Source organism: Nyctereutes procyonoides, unplaced genomic scaffold (genome assembly GCF_905146905.1).
Source record: "Nyctereutes procyonoides isolate TBG_1078 unplaced genomic scaffold, NYPRO_anot_genome, whole genome shotgun sequence".
Lineage (NCBI taxonomy): Eukaryota > Metazoa > Chordata > Mammalia > Carnivora > Canidae > Nyctereutes > Nyctereutes procyonoides.
In genome coordinates, this window is record NW_026575137.1 from 3,375,041 (window position 1) to 3,397,682 (window position 22,642).

The window sequence follows — 22,642 nt, forward strand, 5'->3', positions numbered from 1 at the left end:
TCAACTTGTAGCTTGAACTCTTTTTTTCTTTTTAAACTTCCTTACTTCCCTCTCACTTTAAACGTGAGATCATGTTTCTGCCATCTTCTCCCCTTTCTCTTCCACTAAACTCCCCTGGAAGTGTTTTCACTGTTGTCAGATGGGCTGTTAGTTACTGCATCCTATGTACACTTCATTGTCTACCTTGACTTTCTTGTGGCCTTTGATGCTCTGACCGCTTCTTCCTAGAACTTCTACAATTATCTCCCCCGGTTTTCCCTCCTATTATCTTGTCATTCCTTCTCAGGTTCCATCAAGGTCCTCAAATGGTGAGGTTACCCAGGGTTCTCAGGGCAGAACTCTCTATGTGCACTCTGGAATGTGATCCCAACCATCCCCCAAGACTTCTGCTTCCACCATTAACTTTCCCCGTTAGACCCCCCAGATGTCTGGTCCTGGCTGTCCTCTGGACTCAGACTTCTGAAGCCTACTTAACATCTCTTCTTGGATATTTCCCAGGCATCAAAACTCATCCTGTCTCAAGCATCTGCTCCCATGACAACCCGCTCTTTTTCCAATGCTCTCATCTCAATAACTTTGGGCTTCACAATCTGTTAAACCTAGAAACCTATGTATCATCCTTGACAGCTAAACACATCATAGTATAAGGGTGAAGAGAAAGATTCCAGAGGCAGACTGCTTGAGTTTCTCAGCTCTCTCATTTGTTAGCTGTGTTATTGTGTGCCCCTCTGGAGATAAAAGCAGTATTTATTGTCATCACAGTGTTGTTATCCTCATTAAATAATAATAATAACTTCTGTAGAGGCACCTGGGTGACTCAGTGGTTGAGCGCTTGCCTTTGGCTCAGGTTGTGGTACTGGGATCCTGGGATCACATCCCACATCAGGCTCCCCACAGGGAGCCTGCTTCTCCCTCTGCCTGTGTCTCTGCCTCTCTCTCTGTGTCTCTCATGAATAAATAAATAAAATCTTAAAAAAAAAAAAACCTTCTGTAGAGCACCTCACTGTTTGTTTACTCCTTCTCCTGTTTTAATCATTATTCTACATAGATCGTAACACCCCCTTCTGTTTAAAGGCATCTAATATCTTCCATCACCCTCCAGGCCCAAATTCCTCATTTTGCCCATCAGAACCCTACATGCTTAGCCTGGGCCCCACCTCCATGGCCCAGTCTCTGGCAGAAAATTCCTTGTATTTTCTTGTCTGGGGCTTTTTTGCATGCTCTTCCTTCTGCCTTGAAGCCTTCTTTCCCTCAATTTCCGACCACTTTTGCCTGAACAGCTACTACTCATTCTGCAAGTTTCAGCCTGAATATCACTCCCTAGGAAGTCCAATCTTTGCTTTGGTTCCGAGCTCGGAATCCCCACACCATCTTACAATTTGCCTAGCATCGGTGCTTCATTACATTATATTGTAATGGATTCTTTGTCCAGTTTCTCCCTCAAACTACATTCTCTGTGAAGTAAGGGATTGTTTCTTTTACTTTTCAGCCTCATTGCTTGGACTATCCTGGGTGCAACATAATCACATAAAATACGGACCTATGGACTCTTGGGGACCTGGGCGGGGAAACTGCTAGGAAGTTCACTACTTGGGCTCATAGCAGGAAAAGAATACAGAATATTTTATTTTTTTAATAAATTAAATAGTAAATATTTTAATATTAAATTTAATAAATATTTATTTTAAAATATTTTAAATGTTGAATCAATGATGAGCTTTATTACAGGTTTAAAAAGTCAGTTTTGAAGATTGCATGAAATGCTCCAGCTCTGTTTCTCAACTTTTGAAGTCCATAGTCCATTCTGAGAAACCACACAACTTCATACTCATCACCCTACGGCATTTGACAGTTACAATGTAGGGGTCATTTTCTGCCTATCCCACCAGCCAAGGTTGCAGTTATTACAACATTGATTTTCAAACTATGATGTCCCCAGAGAGACATTTTACTCCATTCACATCTCTCAAATCCCAGAGTTTAAAAGAAGACTCATATATTTCCTTAATGAAAGAGTGTATGTGCCTGAACTATACATATTTTTTTCACTTGTGGTATGCTTCTTATTCTCATACAGTTGATTTCCTAATGATTGAGACTTCTTCTAAATCAGGTGCAGTTACATGATAGACAATGTGATTCTACTGATGAATGGTGCCTTGCAAAAAAAATCGGTGAAAGAAATTCTGGTCAAGTGCCACCCATTGGGCCGTTTCACAGAAATGGAAGCTGTCAACATTGCGGAGACACCTTCTGATCTCTTTAATGCTGTTCTGGTTGAAACACCATTAGGTATGAAAGCGTAAGCAATCATATAGCTCCCTGTGCGTGTTATCATAGTCATCAGAAAATGTACATTTAATTCATAGTTTTCCCCATGGTTACAACATCATACTATACAGATTTCTAGGTGCAGAAGACACATTAAGAAATCTAGTCCAGCTCCCTCATTTTTCAGATGACAACAAATGAAAGTAAACTTCCCAGAGTCACATAAGAACCATTTGTAGCCATGTAGGAGCTGGAGCTCATCTCTCAACCTCCAAACCTTTGTACATTGTACAGATCATAGTAAATAAATGATAGAACTTGTAATTTTTCAAAAAATTAATTTTCTAACTCAGTTTTATATGATTAATTTCTTATCCTTTTGTTGGACAAAAGGATATGGACAGCATTTTGGTTTAGGAAGGGTAGGAATGCCATTTTTCTGAGACGCTCAGGGGTGCCTGTCAAATGACTTGGAGCAATGATGAAATAAATGCTAATTCCATAATAATTTAGCACTGATAATAGCTCTAGCATTCAAAATGCTAATGGGATAATTTTATACACATATTGTCAGGAAACCTGGATAGTAGCAATTCATAGCAATTCGCAGTTGATCATATGTCAAAATAGTTGCTGTTGAAAGCAGAAATTTTAAAAAGAAAAAACAAATTGTGTCATCATTAAATGTGTGATGCTAAGGGAGCATGGTAGGAAGAGGGTAAGTTTATAATCATGGATGTTTGATTCCAGGCTCAGCCTGGTGACTTGGGCCAGTGCAGTTCCCCTCAATTTCCTCATTTGAAAAATAATGGCATCTTAGTATAACAGAGCTTTGAAAACTAAATAAGACACAGTTTGAGTACAACTCAATGCTTAGCACATAGTCGGGTTGCAAATGACAATTACTACAATTAGATGAGGGGTAGAGGGTCTTCAATAAGGAAGCCATAAAGTGAACAGTTCCAAGGTGTTGTGAGGATCAAGTAAGTTGAAATATAAGCAATGTTTAGTGAACAGCTTGCACACAGTAAATGCTTAATAAATAATCACTCTTTCTGTCATTATCCAGTCTGTGGATTGCCACTCTAATGTTCTAGTCAGGAGTGAGCACAGGGTGAAATGTTCAGGAAATCTTTTCTACAGTTTATAATCATGCTTTTCATTTATTTATTTTATGTGATAATTTCTGCTTTCAGCTCCATTCTTTCAAGACTGTATGTCTGAAAATACCCTTAATGAACTGAATATTGAATTACTGCGCAATAAATTGTACAAGGTAAGTATTTCCCAAACTATTATGTTTTTTTTCTTTATTACATAATACATCTTAACCAGAGTCCTTTGTTAAAAGTTACTTTGGGGACACCTGGGCGGCTCAGTGGTTGAGGCTTTGGTTCAGGTCATGATCCTGGGGTCCTAGGATCAAGTCCTACATCAAGCTCCTCTCAGGGAGTTTGCTTCTCCCTCTGCCTATGTCTCTGCCTCTCTATCTCTGTGTCTCTCATGAATAAATAAGTAAAATCTTTTAAAAAATAAAAATTAAAAAAAAGTTACTTTGCCCATTAGCCAACTCCTACAATTATGAAGGTTGGCATACTTGGAATACAGCTTTTACAGTTCTAGTCTTCTAGTTCAATACATATGCGTCCACTTCCCCTGAAGCAGCAAAATCCTTAAGAGGAAGTTACATTCCTCATTCTTCTCTGCTTTCTAGCTCCTTGCCTTGGTGTGCCTGGGACAAAAAAGGTTGCAACTGGATAGATGGATGGTGGGTGGACAGATGAATAAGGTGAACCATATCCATTTTTAAAACACTGCCTGGCTGGTTCAGTCAGTAGAGCATGGAACTCTTGATCTCGGGGTTGTAATTTCGAGAACTGTGTTGGGTATAGAGATTACTTAAAAACAAGATCTTAAAAAAAAATTTTAAAATAAAAACCAACCAGTATACATAGTGATCCTTGTGTTACGTAGTATGTATCCCTGTCCTTAAATTTCACCTTGCATAACCTGGCCAGCTATCTGTACTATGCTACCACCATTTGAGTAGTTCTGTATCCTGGGGGCTGAGCAAAATCTGCCCATTTTCACTCATACAACCATAACATCTTTGATACTCTCACTGAGTAACTGAAGGAGTACATACGGTATACTGTATATATGGAGAATATAGTGTCATGCCATATGTGTATATATATATGTTTATGCTAAACGTATGGTCCTTCCAAGAGCACTGTGTTGCAGGCAATTTTCCTTTTTATAAAGAGATGTATGGACTTAGAGGAGGCATCCTTGAGGTATAGCTAACAGAAGGCACCTTTCTAAGCAAATTATAGGCATTAGTTCGCTTAATCCAGCCAGCAAAACTATGTGCTATCCTCATTTCTCAGATGAGAAGTCACTTAGCTAGTAAGTAATTGAGTTGACATTCAAACACAATCATTCCAATTGTTCAGCCCAAGCTCTGCCTTCCCAGTATGTCCTCTGCATTCAAAGCCATCCCAAAAATGTCTCCGGGGCACCAAGAGAAATTAAATGTCAGCACAGGAACAAATCTAGAATTATTTGTTGAGTTCATGAAAGAGTTTGGCACTTTTATTAGAATATCAAAAATTTATCATGTGAAATAAACACAAGAACCATGCAAAGAGTGCTTGCAAAAAGTGCTTGCTTGTTAAGGAATCATAAGGTATGATAAGTACAATCTTGTTCTTTTTTAAACCTGTGCAACATGCTTCAATGCAAAAGTTTGTATCAAATTTTTAATAAAATATTGCCCTACAGGACAAGTAATTCAACCTCCATTAAAGTATTTAATAAGGCATGAAGAGCTGATCTAGAAATTTCCAAAGGAAAATATCTTCATTTTATAGTTTTATGATCTTTCTTCTTTTTAAGTCTTACCTCGAGGCATTCTATAAATTTTGTAAGAATCATGGTGATGTCACTGCAGAAATCATGTGTCCCATTCTTGAGGTAAGAAAGTCTTTCAATTTCTTTATGTCAAATAACGTGCTTACATACTTCTCATTTATATAATCCTACTTTTATTTCTTTAAGTTAGAAGCTCATTTATCTAGGAGCTGGGTGCCTGGGTGGTTCAGTGGTTTAAGTGTCTGCCTTTGTCTCAGGTCATGATCCTGGGGTCCTGGAATCAAGCCCTGAGTCAGGCTCCATTTCCTTCTCCCCTTCTTCCCTGCTCATGCTCTCTGTCTCTCTCACACAAATAAATAAAATATTTATTTTATATTATTTATTATAATATAATTTATTTTATATTATATTATATTATTATATTATATTATTTATATATTTTTTATATTTATTATAAATAATATAATTATTTATATTTTATGCCACTACTGCTTTCTACCTGTCTAAATAAAATATTTATTTGTTTGAGAGAGAAAGATAGCAGGAGACAAGCTCCTTTATCTAAAAATAACCAACAACATATTTAATCATACATATCATTTGATGCCTTCAGTTAAGAGTGATATTTTCCAAAATAAATAAATAAATAAATAAATAAATAAATAAAGTGATATTTTCCAAGTTTCCTACATAAAAGAGTTATTCTGGAATTCGAAAAGAACAATGCTGGGTGGCCTGGGTGGCTCAGTGGTTTAGTGCAGCCTTCAGCCCAGGGACTGATCCTGGGGACTAGGGATCGGGTCCCATGTTGGGTTCCCTCTGCCTGTGTCTCTGCCACTCTCTCTGTTTCTCTGTCTCTCTGTCTCTCGTGAATAAATAAATAAAATCTTAAAAAATAGGGATCCCTGAGTGGCACAGCAGTTTAGCGCCTGCCTTTGGCCCAGGGTGCGATCCTGGAGACCCGGGATCGAATCCCACATCGGGCTCCCGGTGCATGGAGCCTGCTTCTCCCTCTGCCTGTGTCTCTGCCTCTCTCTCTCTCTCTGTGACTATAATAAATAAATAAATAAATAAATAAATAAATAAATAAATAAATAAATAAAATCTTAAAAAATAAACGAATAAATAAATAAAATTTTGGTCATGATTCATTTTGATATAATATGAACAAAGTACAGTATAATTAGTTAAAAATTTGGTATACAATGAGCAGTTGGTAGACTATGAGTACTTGTAATAATAACCCAACTTCCATCCAACAAGGAACATGGGGCAAGTTGGGAATTCTCACAACATGGAACCAAAGTCCACTATGGGCCTTGTTCCTAATATAATCCCAAAATAAAGGACACTATAACAAAACAGTCCTTGAGCATTCCACCTCTGGGTAGGAAGACTTTGGGTGAGATGATTCACAGTTGGCATGCTCACTTAGTTATATATCAAATGGCACTACTGCTTTCTACCTGTCTAAATGATGCTGTAATCTTTTTAATTCCTCTTTATCATCACAGATTTCATCTGTGCTCAGAGATCCTCTTGCTTGCACATGTCGATCTCAGAGATTAGGCCAGAGTTCAGAAGAACCTAGGGTCATCCTGGGCATAGTTTGTATTGTGTTTCATATAGATCTCTTTTGCTGGCTTCAACTTGAATTTAAAAAGGAGGCAGGGGCAGATACCATTCTAGACAGAAAAACCCTTTGCTTTGCCTTGTGATACGAAGTTTTGTCTAAAGAATATCTTTAAACATTAGACTGTCACGGTGACTTCATTGGTAGGTAGATTAAATAATTCAATGACTTCTGATTTCAAGAAAAGCCTGAAAAGAACTGCCCTTTTGGCAAAAAGGAAAAAACAAAAAACCTGGATAACTTCATATGCATATATTTTATTTTATTTTATTTTATTTTCATTCTTTCTTAGCCTTTTTTATATGCATATATTTTAATGTTCTGAAACTGCATATGATAAAATTAGTTCCCCTCAAAACATCTGATCATTAAAATTGTACAATTAAAGATACTTTGCTATCCTTTGTTAACTCTTCAAGCAAAAGCAGTCCTTGAAGTAAAAATTTATCACTGGAAAACTCTAAAAAAAATCATTTTTGCTTTATTACACAGGAAGTGGGCATTGATAAATAAATAACATTTTTTATGGTATAGTAAACGTCAGAAAGTGAGCTGGTCTCTTTCATTCTGATCACATAACATAAGTAACCTGCTGGCCCTATGAAGCCCTCCCCTTCCTTCTCATAAATTTTTAACTACTAGCCACACTATGAGAAGCCACATTATCTATGGCTCGAAAGTGTGATTTCTACTGGCATAATTCCTGTGGTTTAGAATTGGCTTGTGTGCTTTATACCCACAAAATATGTGAAATAAGAGCTATGGCAAAGCTCATAACCTTACAAAAGATCTACAATGACACTATTAATAGTTAACATTTATTATGTGCCAGATACTATCCTAAGTGCTTATATACTTAAATTCACTTGGACTTCAAAACAGCACAGTGAAAATAAAAAACCAGCACAACAACATGGGAGATTAGTATCTATTTTTCAGAACAGGCAACTGGGACACAAAGGAGTCTAGTAACTTACCTGATGACACACAGCTAAGAAGGGGTTATGTCAGAATTTGAACCCACATAGCCTAGCTCCAGATCCTCAATGTTTATCCACAATATTACTTCTACATTAAATTCGCCGTTCGCAAAAGCAAGTGCTAATTCAGGGCACCTGGGTGTCTCAGTCGGGTAGTGTCTACCTTGTGCTCAGGTTATGATCCCAGGGTCCTGGGATGGAGCCCCGCCTTGGGCTCCTTGCTCAGCAGGGAGCCTTCTCCTCCCTTTCCTTCTGCGGCTGCTCCTGCTTGTGCTCTCTCAAATAAGATTTTTTTAAAAGTAAATGCTAATTTATAAGCAAGATCATATTGTGTGTGCTATAAAAATCAGAAATAGGTAAGAATTATATCTGTAATCTTCAGTAATGCAGAAAGGACAGCATGGTATTAAAAGAATCCTTATCACTCTAAGGGTTTGCTCAAACTGCTATATACCCAGTGTATCCCATTATCCTATCCATTTCCTATGCCCATGATATTACCACATTAGATTAGATTTTATTCAAGCTGTGTTAAAGATAAAAGTCCATTTCATTATCTTCATACATTATATAGAGGTATTAGTTACACATAGCATGCAATTATAATGATTCTAATGATATGATCAGAAGAGATTTGTCAAGTTTATGTCAATATATCAGATCATGTAATTACCCCCCATTTTATTTGTGCAACAGAGCACTTGCAGTCATAAAGTTCTTCCATATATGTTCTTATTTAATCTCAAATGACTTCAAAAGACTTAATATGGTAAAAGAGAGCATTGACCTGGCCTTGCATGCAAAAATTTGACCTAATTACAAGATAGGGACTTTATAAGGAAATAAAAAGAAATTGACTTATGTTCACTGCAGCGTACTGTTTGCTTTTATGCCTTGTATTTGTTTTGTCTTTGGTCCTCTGACAATCTATATGTTTAATCAAACAGTGAAAAACAAGCACAGAATACGGTTGTTTTATCTTCCTGACTAGCAAGCCTGGACTCTATTCCAGTTCACTCCACTCTCTTGCACTGCCATCGACCCCTCCACCCACTGCCCCCACAAGGTATTCCTTTCCTCCAATAATGAACCGCCAAGAATGTGTGACCTAATCAGCCCAATTCTATCATGTGCAACTAATAATGATTTTGAGTAAGTCAACAGTACACTATTACCTTTTGCAACAACACCCAAAAATAAGTTATGGTTTTAAAATAAATGAGTGTAAGGAAGAGGGAAAGGACATGGGATATTTGGCATCATCTGTGCCACACAGGATGCCAACCCTCTATAAATGATAGAGAGAGCTTAAGTGAAATCTAATACCACCCCATTCACTATCTTCCATAATCAGTTGTTATGTCAAACTGTCTGCCTGGGGGTCAAACAAAATATAGCCCTTTACACAATTTCAAGATTATAGTTCTTCTTTTTTAAATTAAGATTTTATTTATTTATTTGACAGAGAGAGAGAGAGAGAGCAAGACCACGAGCACAAGCAGGGGAGTGGCGAAGGGAGAGGGAGAAGCAGGCTATGGAGCCGAACTCCAGGCTAGATCCCAGGACCCTGGATCATGACCTGAGCCGAAGGCAGACACTTGAGACTGAGCCACCCAGGCTCCCCATATAACTGTTTTCACTAAGAATAGACATACTCGGGATGCCTGGGTGGCTCAGAAGTTGAGCGTCTGCCTTTGGCCCAGGACGTGATCCCTGGATCCGGGATCGAGTCCCACATCAGGCTCCTTGCAGGGAGCCTGCTTCTCCCTTAGCCTATGTCTCTGCCTCTCTCTCTCTCTCTCTCATTGTGTCTTTCATAAATAAATAAATAAATAAATAAATAAATAAATAAATAAATAAATAAATAAATAAATAAATGGACATACTCATACACAAAGAACATCTAGACTAGAAAAAAGTACTAAGACACACGGTTATAATAAAAGGGAAATTAAGGTATAGTAGGGAATCAAAGGAAATCATATTCAACTAGGGAAGAAATAGATGGGCTTCTTGTTAAAAAAAAAAAAAAAAAGCATTTAATGGAGCCTCCAATGCAGGTAAGATATCAACATGGAGAGTTCTGGAATGAAGTACACACATTGTAGGCAAAAGGAAGAAGTATTTACAAGAACAAGAAGTTGGAGTGTTCAGATAACCTGTTGTGTGGGGATGTTCAGATCCCTGATTGTATCAAAGTCCTCTCCTGGCATGGCCTGTGAAGCCTGTCCTGTGCTCTTCACAGCTACCTGTCCAGCCTACTTCTTCATATACTTTCCTAGTCTCGAGCCTTGACCATTCCTCCAAAATATCATGCTTTATAGCTTCATGCATCCTCCTCCTCCAGAACAGCCTCTGCTGCCGGTTTATATCTGTGATGCTACTGATTCCACCCTGCTTCTCTCCTGAAAATCCTAACATCTTATAGAGCAATGTAGGTCAATTATTTCTTGATAAAACTGGGCGGGGTGGGGGGAGTGAAAAAAATATAACATTTTAGAACTAGAAAACACATAAAAGGTCATGTGGGACAATTAACTCTATTATTTCTCCCCCACTCTAATTTTCATTTCAAGGTTTCTGATCACCAGGAAATCTCCCTCTTGCATTTCTTCTGTCCCTGGAAAGTCTAAAATTCCTGACAGTACTGGTTACGTTCAGTAGCCAGAGGCAGCTGCCTTTGTTTCCAAATGAGGCCACTCCCGGCTTCTGGGTCACCCATACTTTCCATGAGATCAATCAAAAGGATCAGAAGGAACTAACTCTCACCCTCCTTTTTTTTTTTTTTTAAATTTTTATTTATTTATGATAGTCACACAGAATGAGAGAGAGAGAGAGGCAGAGACACAGGCAGAGGAAGAAGCAGGCTCCATGCACCGGGAGCCCGACGTGGGACTCGATCCCGGGTCTCCAAGATCGCGCCCTGGGCCAAAGGCAGGCGCCAAACCGCTGCGCCACCCAGGGATCCCAACTCTCACCCTCCTGATAGGAAACACCTGTTCTAACAAGCGTTCCAGTAAAATCTGTGGCAAGTCTGGATTTGTTAATTAGTCAAAAGTAAGCTGATCAAAGGATATCGCAGAGCAGTTTATTTTAGCTATTGTGTGTGTACAAATAATCTTGGAATCCTGTTAAAATGCAAGCCCTGGTTTAATAGGGTTGGGCTACGGCCTGAAACTCTGCATTTCTTTTTTTTTTCATGACCTGAGGCAAAACCAAGAGTAGGACACTTAATGAACTGAACCACCCAGGCACTGGGAGACTCTGCATTTCTAATAAGCTTCTGGGTTACATCAAAGCTACTGACCTATGAAACACACCTTGAGTAGCAACGTTGTAGAGAATATTGGAGAATATTGAAAAACATTCTCCAGTAGTAGAATCACAGACCATTCTGTTGGATTCTGTAAACAGTTATGTATCTTCCTACATGTCAGGCACTGGATATTAAAAAATAAAAACAAGAACGGCATGATTTCCCTCAGATTTTACAGTGTAGGAAAAAAATAATTTCCAGATTTGAAAATAATGTAAGTGCAGGGTGTTTCAGGTATATAGAGAAGAGTTTCTCAGCTCAAGGACACTGTGACAAACTCCTACGATAGGCAGAGAGGATCCCATGCCTAGGACAGACTGAGAAGGAATGAGCAGAAAAGATAGGAGAAGAACCAAGAGACAGAATATATATGGAGACCAAAGGAATAGTAAGAAATTTCCAGAAAAACTGAGTGGTTAGAGGAAATAGGTCTGGCATGGAGCTGTTTGCTCCAGTGCCTAGTGGTACTCAGCATAAAGACAGGATGTGAGTATATGTGACCCACTTGAAAGATCATGAGATCAAGCTCTATGATCTTACAAATGAGGAAACAGGCCTCAAAGCAAGATAATTTGTCCTGAGCCATATAATCCTGAGCTACAGGGTTAGATTTATTGATATCCAATCTGGGACTTTCAAGAAGAAAACCCCAACCATCAAAGTACAAACAAATGGGCAAGTAGTATGAAATCTCATTATGTAGAAGAAATCAGACCGACATCAATAACCAGAAAGAGATGTTAACATTTATGACATGCACTCTGTATTCTGAACACCCTGACAGGCACTTCCGCTTACATTATCTCGTCTTATCCCTGAACAGACCCCGACAAGTAGGTATTATTCCCATTTTTATGGAAGAGACATTTGAGACTCTAGGGACCTACGTGACAGAGTCACATGAGTAACCAATTGCAGAGTGCCTGGGAACTGAAGTTTAGTGGGGTTTCAAGAGTCATGGGCCATTATCACTGTGTGATCCTTCTCTGGCAAACAAAGTTACTCCATTATAAGAAGAGGCTAAGGGAACATTAATAACACATGTTTGTATTATAATTAGACATAAATCCAGAAAGGAAAGCAAATCACTCTGGAAATGAATTCGTCTACTTATAAATGTTCTGTTTATAGCATTTAGTACATGGTTAGATTTCACTGATTTTATGTCTTGCCAATTCAGTTTGAGGCTGACAGACGGGCTTTTATCATCACTCTCAACTCCTTTGGCACCGAACTGAGCAAAGATGACCGGGAGACCCTCTACCCGACCTGTGGCAAGCTCTATCCTGAAGGATTGCGCCTGTTGGCTCAAGCAGAAGACTTTGATCAGATGAGAAGAGTAGCAGACCATTATGGAGTACGTGACTAGACCAGGGGCCCTGAACATCTCACATTACTTCATCACATGGACTTTAGAAGTTCACACATCAAATTTACATGTCTTCTCTAAAACAGTTAGGTTTGTAAGGTAGAAAGCAATGTCATTCTAGAACTGTCTCTCTCTCTCTTTTTTTTTTTTTTTTTTTTTTGGAGATTCCTGCCAAGCAAGTACTTGTTTAAATCTCCAAGGAGCAGTCATCTGAGTATGTCTTTTGAAGTGCTTGATAAAGCAAGTTCCCCAAGGAACTGGTGCAGTGTTCTGGATATGTGAGCTCATGGCAAAGTTATATAAAATAGCCTGGCCCAGCAGTCTTTTCAAGTGCGCATTGGGTAAACCGGCTTAGGTACAGAATGTCTACTTGAAATACAAGAAAGAATATGAACATATTGGTTTCTACCATTCCCTTTAATCAGTGGCCAGAAATAAGGAACGGAAGGAGGGCTGCTGTGTCTTTCCTTATTCCACATCCAAATGCTCTCTGAAGAGCCTGCAGCTTCTCAGCTCATCCCCTGATTCCATTCCTCCTGATTTATGGTAACATATGCCTTCCAGGTAACTTTTTCAGAACTGAAGTAACACTCTTACCTTTTCTTATGGGTTTCTGAAGCTTTCGGGGAAAGAGAAATCAGAAATCTGCATAAACCTTTGCAGTAGCTCATGTCATCACAAGAGGCTATTTTTAGCATAATATTAAATTTTGAGCTTCTCAATTTCCACCTCTTCCATATTTGAAATTCCATATGAATTTTACCAACTGTCATTTCAAAGAGCCCATAAACCTATGCTGCTTAAGCCATGAGCATCCATTTATCCTCAGTAAGGTGCCCAAGTAGCCCTAAGAACCTAATGTAGAAATTAGCTCATACAATGTACATTGAGAGTAGAATTGCTTTTGCCTCTCGCCCTGTAAGCCTGAATAAGCTACTAGACTAGAAATCCATCCATACTCTTTTATCTGGATTTTTGGGTATTTTTTTTAGGAGACCAAGATCCTACAAAAAACATTCAGTCTTTTTGGACAAGGTTTTTTTAAAGAACAGACACATCATTTCTGTATTGCTAGGAAAATATCTTCATGTTTATAAGAAATGAGAATTTGTTTAAAAATAGTCTCTGTTTTTTAGGTATACAAGCCTTTGTTTGAGGCTGTGGGTGATGGCAATGGAGGAAAGACATTGGAGGATGTGTTTTATGAGCGTGAGGTATGATATACATGGAAATGCTATTAGCTTATATATGTTTTTTTCTCTTGCTCTAGGTTTTAGATGTTTTCTTACTTTGGGTTTTCTTTTGGGGGGCTTTTTTTTACAGTTGATCAGTTCCAGTGATTAAGCACAGAATTTGACAACCAAATGGGTATTAATATCTCTGCCTTGGAGGCCCAGGGTTCACATATGATGGCTTCCTGCTGAATTGTCCTACCCAGAAACCCATAGTACACATAGTGAAGCTCTGGAGAGAATGCAGCTATTCCATAGTTAACTGAAGAATCAGAACTAGGACATTCTCATGATCATATATTGACTATCTTCAAGGTGTATGCTCTATTAGGTGCCTCTCTTACTCTCTAATCCATCCCTTCCTCAAGAAGCCTTTGTCTACAATTATAATTTAGGAATACAATTATCACACTTAGGAATTATTTGTATGGAAATCCATCTGGAGCATCTAGACTATTCTCTTTCCTTAAAAAGCAGAAGAGTACTTATTCCATTTATAGTGAATTCCTGGGCTACCAAAGTATTCAACAAAAGGGCTTTTTTTTGAGGTGGATGGGGATACCAGATAAGGTATCTCAAATCTAGAGAATTTTTCTAATATATTCTATTCATTTCTCTAAACCACTGGCCCTTCCCCTTTAATTGATTGACAGAGAGCCCTGAAATCTATCCAAATTTTAGGGTAGGACTGACTCCGGAAAGCAGTTTGGGCCCCTTCCTGTAAGTCCTACTCTAAATATTTTCCAACAGCTCTCTACTGCCTGTCACAAAAAGAGTAAAAACAATGCAAGTTATTCCCATATATTAGGGATGTTTTTAAAATTCCACACTATTGCACAACTGCTTCAAAGAAGGCTGTTAAGAAAGCTGCTCTTGGCAGGAAAAATAAGTATCTGTTCCTGAAAGCAAGGACCTCCACTTCCTGAATATTTAGCTTGACGTTTTCAGAGCTGCATGAGGGACTCAGTACCTCTCATACTTTTTTCAAAATGGAAAAGAATTTTTCCATTGTTCAGACTTTACCCCAGTTGAATGATTTTTTTTTTTTAATTTTCTTTTACCGATATACCTTCTGCAGAAAAAAAACAATTCAACCATATGTCAAGTTGCTGTAGAGTATCCTAAGAAAGCTCAAAATGTCACTCATTCCAAATTCCAGAGGCCTGCGGCATTGCCCTGGAGGAGAGTTAGGCAGCCTACAAACTTTTTAGAATTTTCAAAGTTGTGGCCAAGAATGAATAGTCTACCTAAATGAGATGTGCCCACTAGCTAGAAACCAACTCTGTATATTAGTACAAAGTTCCGCACTTACATTCACATACAAACACCAAGATTTTCCCAGGAATCTTTTCACTAGCAGTGCTGAGAAGATTTGGATTTTGTCTTGTGATTCTATAAACCTCCTTTATTTTATTTCTTTATATTTTTATAAACTTACTTTTAAAACTACTATGGTCTATCTGTAGAATGTTCCCTTTATAACTTGATGAGTTGTCACCACTTTCTTTTATTTGACCAAATTTGGACATTGCCTGTTTAAATACAAATAATCACTATACAAGCGCAAGCCAGTCTGCAATTTAATATTATTTCAAAAATGTAGTATGTTACCAATAAGTGATAGTCAGTTTTGTTTTGTTTTGTTTTTTCCTTCCTTAGGTACAAATGAATGTGCTGGCATTCAACAGGCAATTCCACTATGGTGTGTTTTACGCATACACAAAGCTGAAGGAACAAGAAATGAGAAATATCGTGTGGATAGCAGAATGCATTTCACAAAGACATCGAACTAAAATTAACAGCTACATTCCAATTTTATAACTCAGTGTGGGGCCTCAAATATAGAAAATCTTCAATATGAAGAAGAGGTTCTGAGGAAAATAAAAAGAATTGTGTTACAATTATCTGTGTTACACAAAAATAATTCACACTACACCTTCACAAGTTGCAGACCCATTAGAAATATAGTAAACCAACAGACACAAAGTGTTTTTTTTTTCCAGTAGCCTTAAATTTTGTTTCCACATTTATGTCTTCCTCTTTACCAGACTTTAGACATTAATTCTAACTAACTGTATGGTACTTTTCCTATTCTTGTTTGGTTGTATTAACAATCAGATCTAATTAAAATGTTTTACTTTTGCTTTCCCATGCTTCTCCACAGGCCCAATAATGTCTGCTTTATTTTTCCTCACCTAGGTCCACAAAAACCCAGGATTGTATGAGGCTAGCATTGATCACATGTGATGAAAATACTGTATTTTTTCTTTTTTTTATTTTCAAGATTGATAATTATTATTATTTTTTTTTTTTTGAGAGAGAGAGAGTGTGGTCACATGCAAGTAGGGGGTGACGCAGAGGGAGAGAATCTTCAATCAAATTCCCAGCTGAGCATGGAGCCCAATATACGGCTCAATCCCGAGACACCTGAGCCACCCAGGCACCCCAAAATTGAAAGAATTTAAAGTATACAATGTGATGATTTGATATACATATATATTGTGAAAGAATTCCCCTCATCAAGTTAGTTATATATCCATCACTTCACGTAGTTGTCTTCCATCCCACCCCCCACCCCCCCACTCCCTGTGAGAATATTTAAGTTCTACTGTCTTGGTAAATTTCAGTTATACAATAATGTCATCAACTATAGTCACCATGTTATACATTAGATCCTCAAACCTTATTCATCTATAACTGAAAGCTTGTCCTCTTTTACTAACTCTTCCATATTTCCCCATCCCCCAGCCTCTGGCAACCATTTTTCTACTCACTATTTCTAGGAGTTAAATTTTTTACTTTTTTTAGATTCCACACATAAGTGAAAATTAAAAGGAAATGTAGAGCTAAGATTTTAATAATCTTTATGATTAGATTTTTTAATTCAATAATATTTTTCTTAAGATTTATGGAGACATGGAAGAGTAGATAATCATGACTCTTAGCTTTCAGTGTCCAGATCATGTGGTTGTACACAAGCTTCATCTTGTTGGTGTGGTGACAGTGATTGATATCGAATAAAATTTTCAAAGCCTCAAAGGCTTTTCAATAGAAAGATCAGAGGAAAGTTATGCAATATCCACACATGCAAATACATAAACATAAATCATATTTTAGAGAATTACTGTTTTGCAGATTAATTGTCCCTTGTGCTAGATATAACTGTGAAATATCAGGATTATCTGAGTCATAGAATTTAATATGAGATGCTAACAGTGGCTTTAATCATTCGAGTTCACATAACCCTTTAAGAATATGATGAGCACTATGGATACTTTCCCTGAGAATAATAGACATCTGCATATTCATCCAAAATTTTACATAGTTTTTGAAAAGACTATGGATCCTCTAAAATCCATTCATGTGCAACCTAGAAGTCCAAAGACTCCAGGTTAAAAAACTCCATTGCACAGGCCAAGGAATAAAAGAATACAACAGGTTAGAAAGTCATGGATGAGAAAGGATTTGATTTAAGAAATAAAATAGAAGGGGGCAGAAAAAGAAAAAAATAGAAGGGGGCAGCCTGGGTGGCTCAGCGGTTTAGCGCCACCTTCATCCCAGGGTGTGTTCCTGGAGACTCAGGATCGAGTCCCACGTCAGGCTCCTTGCATGGAGCCTGCTTCTCCCTCTGCCTGCGTCTCTGCCCCTCTCTCTCTCTCTCTCTCTCTCTCTCTCTGTGTGTGTGTGTGTGTGTGTCTATAAATAAATAAACAAAATCTTTAAAAAAAATAAAATAAAATACAAGTACTTGTATACCCTTCCATCTCTTGAAAGGGCATCCTGTTTGGCTGAGCAAGCATTTTCAGGGTGGAAGCACATGAGCTTTGGTAGAAAGGGCTCCTCACCTGGCCAGCAAGGTCAGTCATGTCAATGATGGAGATGACAGAGGGAGAGAGGTCACAATCAGTTTGCTGTCATACTAAATTGAAATTATGCTCCAAAGCATCCAACTCTACTTTTTGAAATGATGTCCATATTCATCCAATGCATTAACCAATGTTACTATTTTTTGCAAGAAGAGTGAATGAAAACTGCAGATTGGTTAAAAATAAATTCTGATCTATAAATACAGTCAACTAATCTTTGACAAAGAAGTAAAAGCAATACAATAGACCAAAGAGGGTTCCTTCAACAAATGGTGCTAGAACAACTGGGCATCCATTTGCAAAAAAAAAAAAAAAAAGACACTAGACATAGACCTTATACCTTTCACAAAAATAACCCAAATGGATTATGATTTAAATATATGACCTATGTAATAACCTAAATATAAAACATGAAACTATAAAGCTTCTAGAAGCTAAGAGAGGAGAAAACCTTTATGACCTTGGGTATGGTGATGCCTTTTTTGGTGTAACACGAAAAACACAATCCAGGAAAGAAATAATTGATAAGCTAGACTTTGTTAAAGTTAAAATATTCTGCTGGGGACAGCCCGGGTGGCTCAGCAGTTTAGCACTGCCTTTAGCCCAGGGTGTGATCCTGGAGACCTGGGATGGAGTCCTACGTCGGGCTCCCTGCACGGAGCCTGCTTCTCCCTCTGCCTGTGTCTCTCCTCTCTCTTTCTCTGTGTCTTTCATGAATAATAAATAAAATCTTTTAAAAATAAAATAAAATAAAATACTCTGCTGTGCAAAAGACAATATCAAGAGAATTGCAAGACAAGCTATAGACTAGGAGAAAATAGTTGCAAAAGACACATCTGGTAAAATATTGCTATCCAAAATATATTTAGAAAAAACTCTTAAAACTCAACAATAAGAAAGCAGACAACCTGATTAATGCATGAGCCAAAGACCTTTTACAGACCAGTTCAACAAAAAAGATATGCAGGTGGCAAAGAAACATGAAAAAATGTTCCATGTCATATGTCGTAGGGAAATAAAAATTAAAACAGCAATAAGATACTATTACACACCTATTAGAAGGTCCAAAGTCCAGAACATGGGCAACTCCCAAAGCTGGCAAGGGTATGAAGCAACAGGAACTCTCATTCATTGCTGGTAGGAATGTAAAATAGTACAGCTACTTTGGAAGACAGTTTAGTGATTTCCTAAAAAGCTAAACATACTCTTACCATATAATCTGGCAATCACACCTGTTTGTAAGTTCCAAAAGGAGTTGAAACTTATGTTCACACAAAAGCCTGCGCATAAATCCTTATGTCAGCTTTATCCATAATTGCCAAAATTTGGAAGATACTGAATGCCCTTTAGTAGATAAATGGATAAACAGTGGTAGACCCAAACAATGGAATATTATTTAGCTCTGAAAGTAAATGAGCTATCAAGCCATGAAAAGACACAGAGGGGAATGCCTGGGTGGTTCAGTGGTTGAGCATCTGCCTTTGGCTCAGGTCATGATCCCGAGGTCCAGGAATTGAGTCCTGCATTGGGCTCATCTCAGGGAGCCCGCTTCTCCCTCTGCCTATGTCTCTGCCTCTCCCTCTCTCTGTCTCTCACGAATAAATAAATAAAAGCTTAAAAAAAGAAAAGACACAGAGAAACCCTTAATGCATCTGAAACCCTACATATTGTCTGATTTCAACTATATTACATTTTGAAAAAAACAAAACTATGGAGACAAGAAAAAATTAGTGGTTACCAGGGGTGGAGAGGAGTGAGGGAGGAGATGAAGAGGCAAAACAGGATTTTCAAGGCAGTAGAAATACTCTATATGTTATAGTAACAGATATATGCCATTATGCATTTGTCTATACACCGGTCATATACAACACCAAGAATGAATTTTAAGGTAAACTATGGATGTTGGGGGATTATGATGTGTTAGTTTAGGTTCACCCTAGATTAAAAAGGAAAAAAAAATGTACCACTTTGGAGAGTGATGTTGATGATGGGGGAGGCCATCTATGCATGAATGGGAGCAGGGAGTAAGTTAGAAATCTCTGTGCCTCCCTCTCAATTTTATTGTAAACCTAAAACTACTCTAAAAAAAAAATCTTAAAGAAATAAATTCTGGGCAGCCTGGGTGGCTCAGCCGTTTAGTGCCACTTTCAGCCCAGGGCCTGATCCTGGAGTCCCAGGATCGAGCCCCGCGTTGGGCTCCCTGCATGGAGCCTGCCTCTCTCTGCCTCTCTCTCTCTCTCTCTGTGTCTCTCATGAATAAATAAATATTAATTAATTAATTAATTAATTGATTAATTCTGACCAGCTGATATTTCCTGAAGTTTTATCTTCAGGATTGAATGATCAAATGGGAAAAATTACTTTTAAGCCTTCATCTTTGGTGAAATAGAAGAAAACTGTACTCTCACATTTCTTCATGGCACCTAGAAATGACTCATTTCTATTTTCTTGGTCACCTTTTATCGCTTAAAGCCAAATAAAAGTAAGTCAAGTGGAATAGTAACGAGTGGGCAGGACAGATGCATAGCCTCCTTGGTAAATATTATAAATCCGGGAAGTGCAGGTGGAAATTTAAATTGGTGTATTTCCTGGAAGGAATTATATATCTTTATGTTCAGGAAGTAGCCTGTGCTATCCTGCACTGAGGAGGCCATTTTCAGGCAAGACTTTGGAGAGAGATGGGTTGTATTTAAATCAAAAACATCTGGGCATGGGCTAACCCCCTCCTGAGCCACATGGAAGGCATAAATTGACTTAAGACTGGAGTAATTGTAAAATATGGGAGGGCAGTAACAAGGAGAAAAGGGATGCCTGTAAAAATAAAGCAAACGTCAGCACTTAATTCAGAGAAAATGACTTCTTTCAAAATTAGCTCTCTGTAGAAGCCACGAGAATAGACTCCTCTGAGACATAACTTACCCGAAGAAAAATAAGTAAAAGTAAATGTCATGAATGTTGAATGAGGAGCGTATTCTTTTTAAGTCAAATTAGTGCTTTCACCTTTTTCCTCCCTTAGTCCTTTTAGGTTTTCCCTGCATATCTTCCCAGGAGGATATAACCATTATAAGCACTAAATTAATTAGGAAAGAATAGGCTCAGAACAAGAAAATACATGCTGATTTCAAATTATAACTCCTAGGTACTATGGAAACAACAGGGTTTACTTCTCGGAGACCAAGTTTAGGCAATTTGACATCTTTTGTTGAGCATCCAAAGGACATACCCTAATAGCTACTTAAGCGCTCTGCATACAGCTTATGGAGGCTTATCTCAAAATCAGCAAGTGGTTAATAGGAAGTGACCCCCTGCCTCTGGCATCCTATGAATGCGGTTGCAGGTAAAAAGGAAACGCTCCCTTTTTATTAAATAGACATTATAAAAGAGGCTGCTTATTGTATAAAGCTGATGCAAACTGAGGGTCTTTCTTTTCAGGCTTGTGAAGTACTAACATCCCTGTTAGACGGTTTTAGAGACCTCTGATACTATACCCTATGTAAACCCAAAGCAAGAATTTAAGAAAAGAGATTTTTGAACAGTCACTAAGTAAAGTAGTAACAACAGGGACTTATAAGTCACCTATATTTTTTAGACCATCCATACATCCACCAGTATGTCAAAGCACACAGCTGTGTCTCGCATGAGTGATGGGGTAAAGATGCTGATCCGGTAGCCTTGGGGTACCCATGGTCTCCAGTCTCCGCTGACCCTCAGCAGTCTTTCCTGCTTGCTGCCAGATGCCAAACAAATGCTATCATTTTATGTGTACATAATGATATGGAAAGAAACCAAGTAAGATAACAGATGAGTATCCTATGCTTCCTCCAACAAGATAGAAGCAAGACTAGCAGAGTCCATTTTTATATTTTTATGATACCGTTTATGGACCTGAGAACCCTGGTCAGCACAATTTGATATCTGTGTTCCCAAGAGATTAGCATTCCCCACGTTCTCTACGGCTGAGTCTTTGTTTTACAACACAAATTCAAAGTACCATTAAAGAATTGACATATATGGGGCACTAGATGGGATGAGCACTGGGTGTTATTCTATATGTTGGCAAATTGAACACCAATAAAAAATAAATTTATAAAAAAAAAGAATTGACATATATGTACCTATGATGCACTGATTTTTTTACAGTAAGTTTCTCTACTTTAATGGTCATTTCTTGATCTGTCCAAGTTAGTATATTAGGCTGAATATTCTTTTGTTTCCTTATTCAATATAGCCATCTAAGAAATACGTTTTTATTTCTTACCTATCAAAGCGTTTCATGTAAACTTTTGCAATTGTAATATTTATTATTCTACCAATATTTGAGAAATCAGGAAGAATTATGAAAATTATTGTTAATTTACTTTTATAAACTAAGATTTGCACAATTAATCGTAGACAATGAGGTTTATCTGAGGTGCGATTATTGCTAATTGAAAACTTTACTTTTATAAACTATTAGAATGGTAGAAACACCACCTACTTTAATTGTTTAATATGTACCTGAGTATTCACTTTTATAAATTAGTAAAATAGTAGAAACACTATCTACTTTAGTTAATCATTTAATATGTGCCTGAAGATCCACTGTGCTTTATTTAATCCTTTAATATGTACCAGGCCTTAACACACTCAGTGTAATTTAAGACTTCCAGTTGGAAATAATTTTGCCATTGTTCAATGCTGAGGGCCAAATGCATAAAATTATTTGGAATGCTAGTTATCAAAGCTTTGATTTATTAAAGTTTTAAACTTAAAATGTTAACAATGAAGTTATTTTTTTTTACAATTAAGTTATATAATGACACCTTAATCTCCTTCATCCATCATTTACAACCCTTTAGAGAGAGAGAGAAAGAGAGAGAGAGAACAAGCAGGGGGAGCAGCAGAGGGAGAAGGAGAAGCAAGCTCCTCGCCAATATGGGGCTCCATCCCAGAACTTTGGGATCATGACCTGAGCTAAAAGCAGATACTTAACTGACTGAGCCTCCCAGCAAACTTGACTATGGCCAATTAGGCCCAGATTGGTCAGGTCTTTGTTGCTTTTCCATTCCCTTCATTGACTTCTTTCTACCTATCTATTACACTCTCACTGGCCTTCTTTCAG

General features: G+C 37.8%; 1 protein-coding gene and 1 non-coding gene across 3 annotated transcripts in view; both read left to right on the top strand.

Moving 5' to 3' along the window:
* Positions 1-17,348, top strand: part of ATP6V0D2 (ATPase H+ transporting V0 subunit d2) — a 44,141-nt gene extending 26,793 nt beyond the window's left edge. The window contains exons 3-8 of one of the 2 annotated variants that reach the window (XM_055303423.1): positions 2,114-2,292; positions 3,468-3,547; positions 5,170-5,247; positions 12,255-12,431; positions 13,580-13,657; positions 15,335-17,348. In XM_055303423.1, coding sequence (XP_055159398.1) covers positions 2,114-2,292; positions 3,468-3,547; positions 5,170-5,247; positions 12,255-12,431; positions 13,580-13,657; positions 15,335-15,496 — 754 coding nt within the window. In that variant the 3' untranslated portion in view covers positions 15,497-17,348. The remainder of the gene's footprint in view (positions 1-2,113; positions 2,293-3,467; positions 3,548-5,169; positions 5,248-12,254; positions 12,432-13,579; positions 13,658-15,334) is intronic. The other variant, XM_055303424.1, reaches the window with a different exon arrangement.
* A 4,563-nt stretch (positions 17,349-21,911) lies between these two features.
* Positions 21,912-22,046, top strand: LOC129495817 (U4 spliceosomal RNA). The gene has a single exon (XR_008661616.1). It is a non-coding gene; the product is annotated as a U4 spliceosomal RNA (small nuclear RNA).
* Positions 22,047-22,642: the final 596 nt, after the last annotated feature.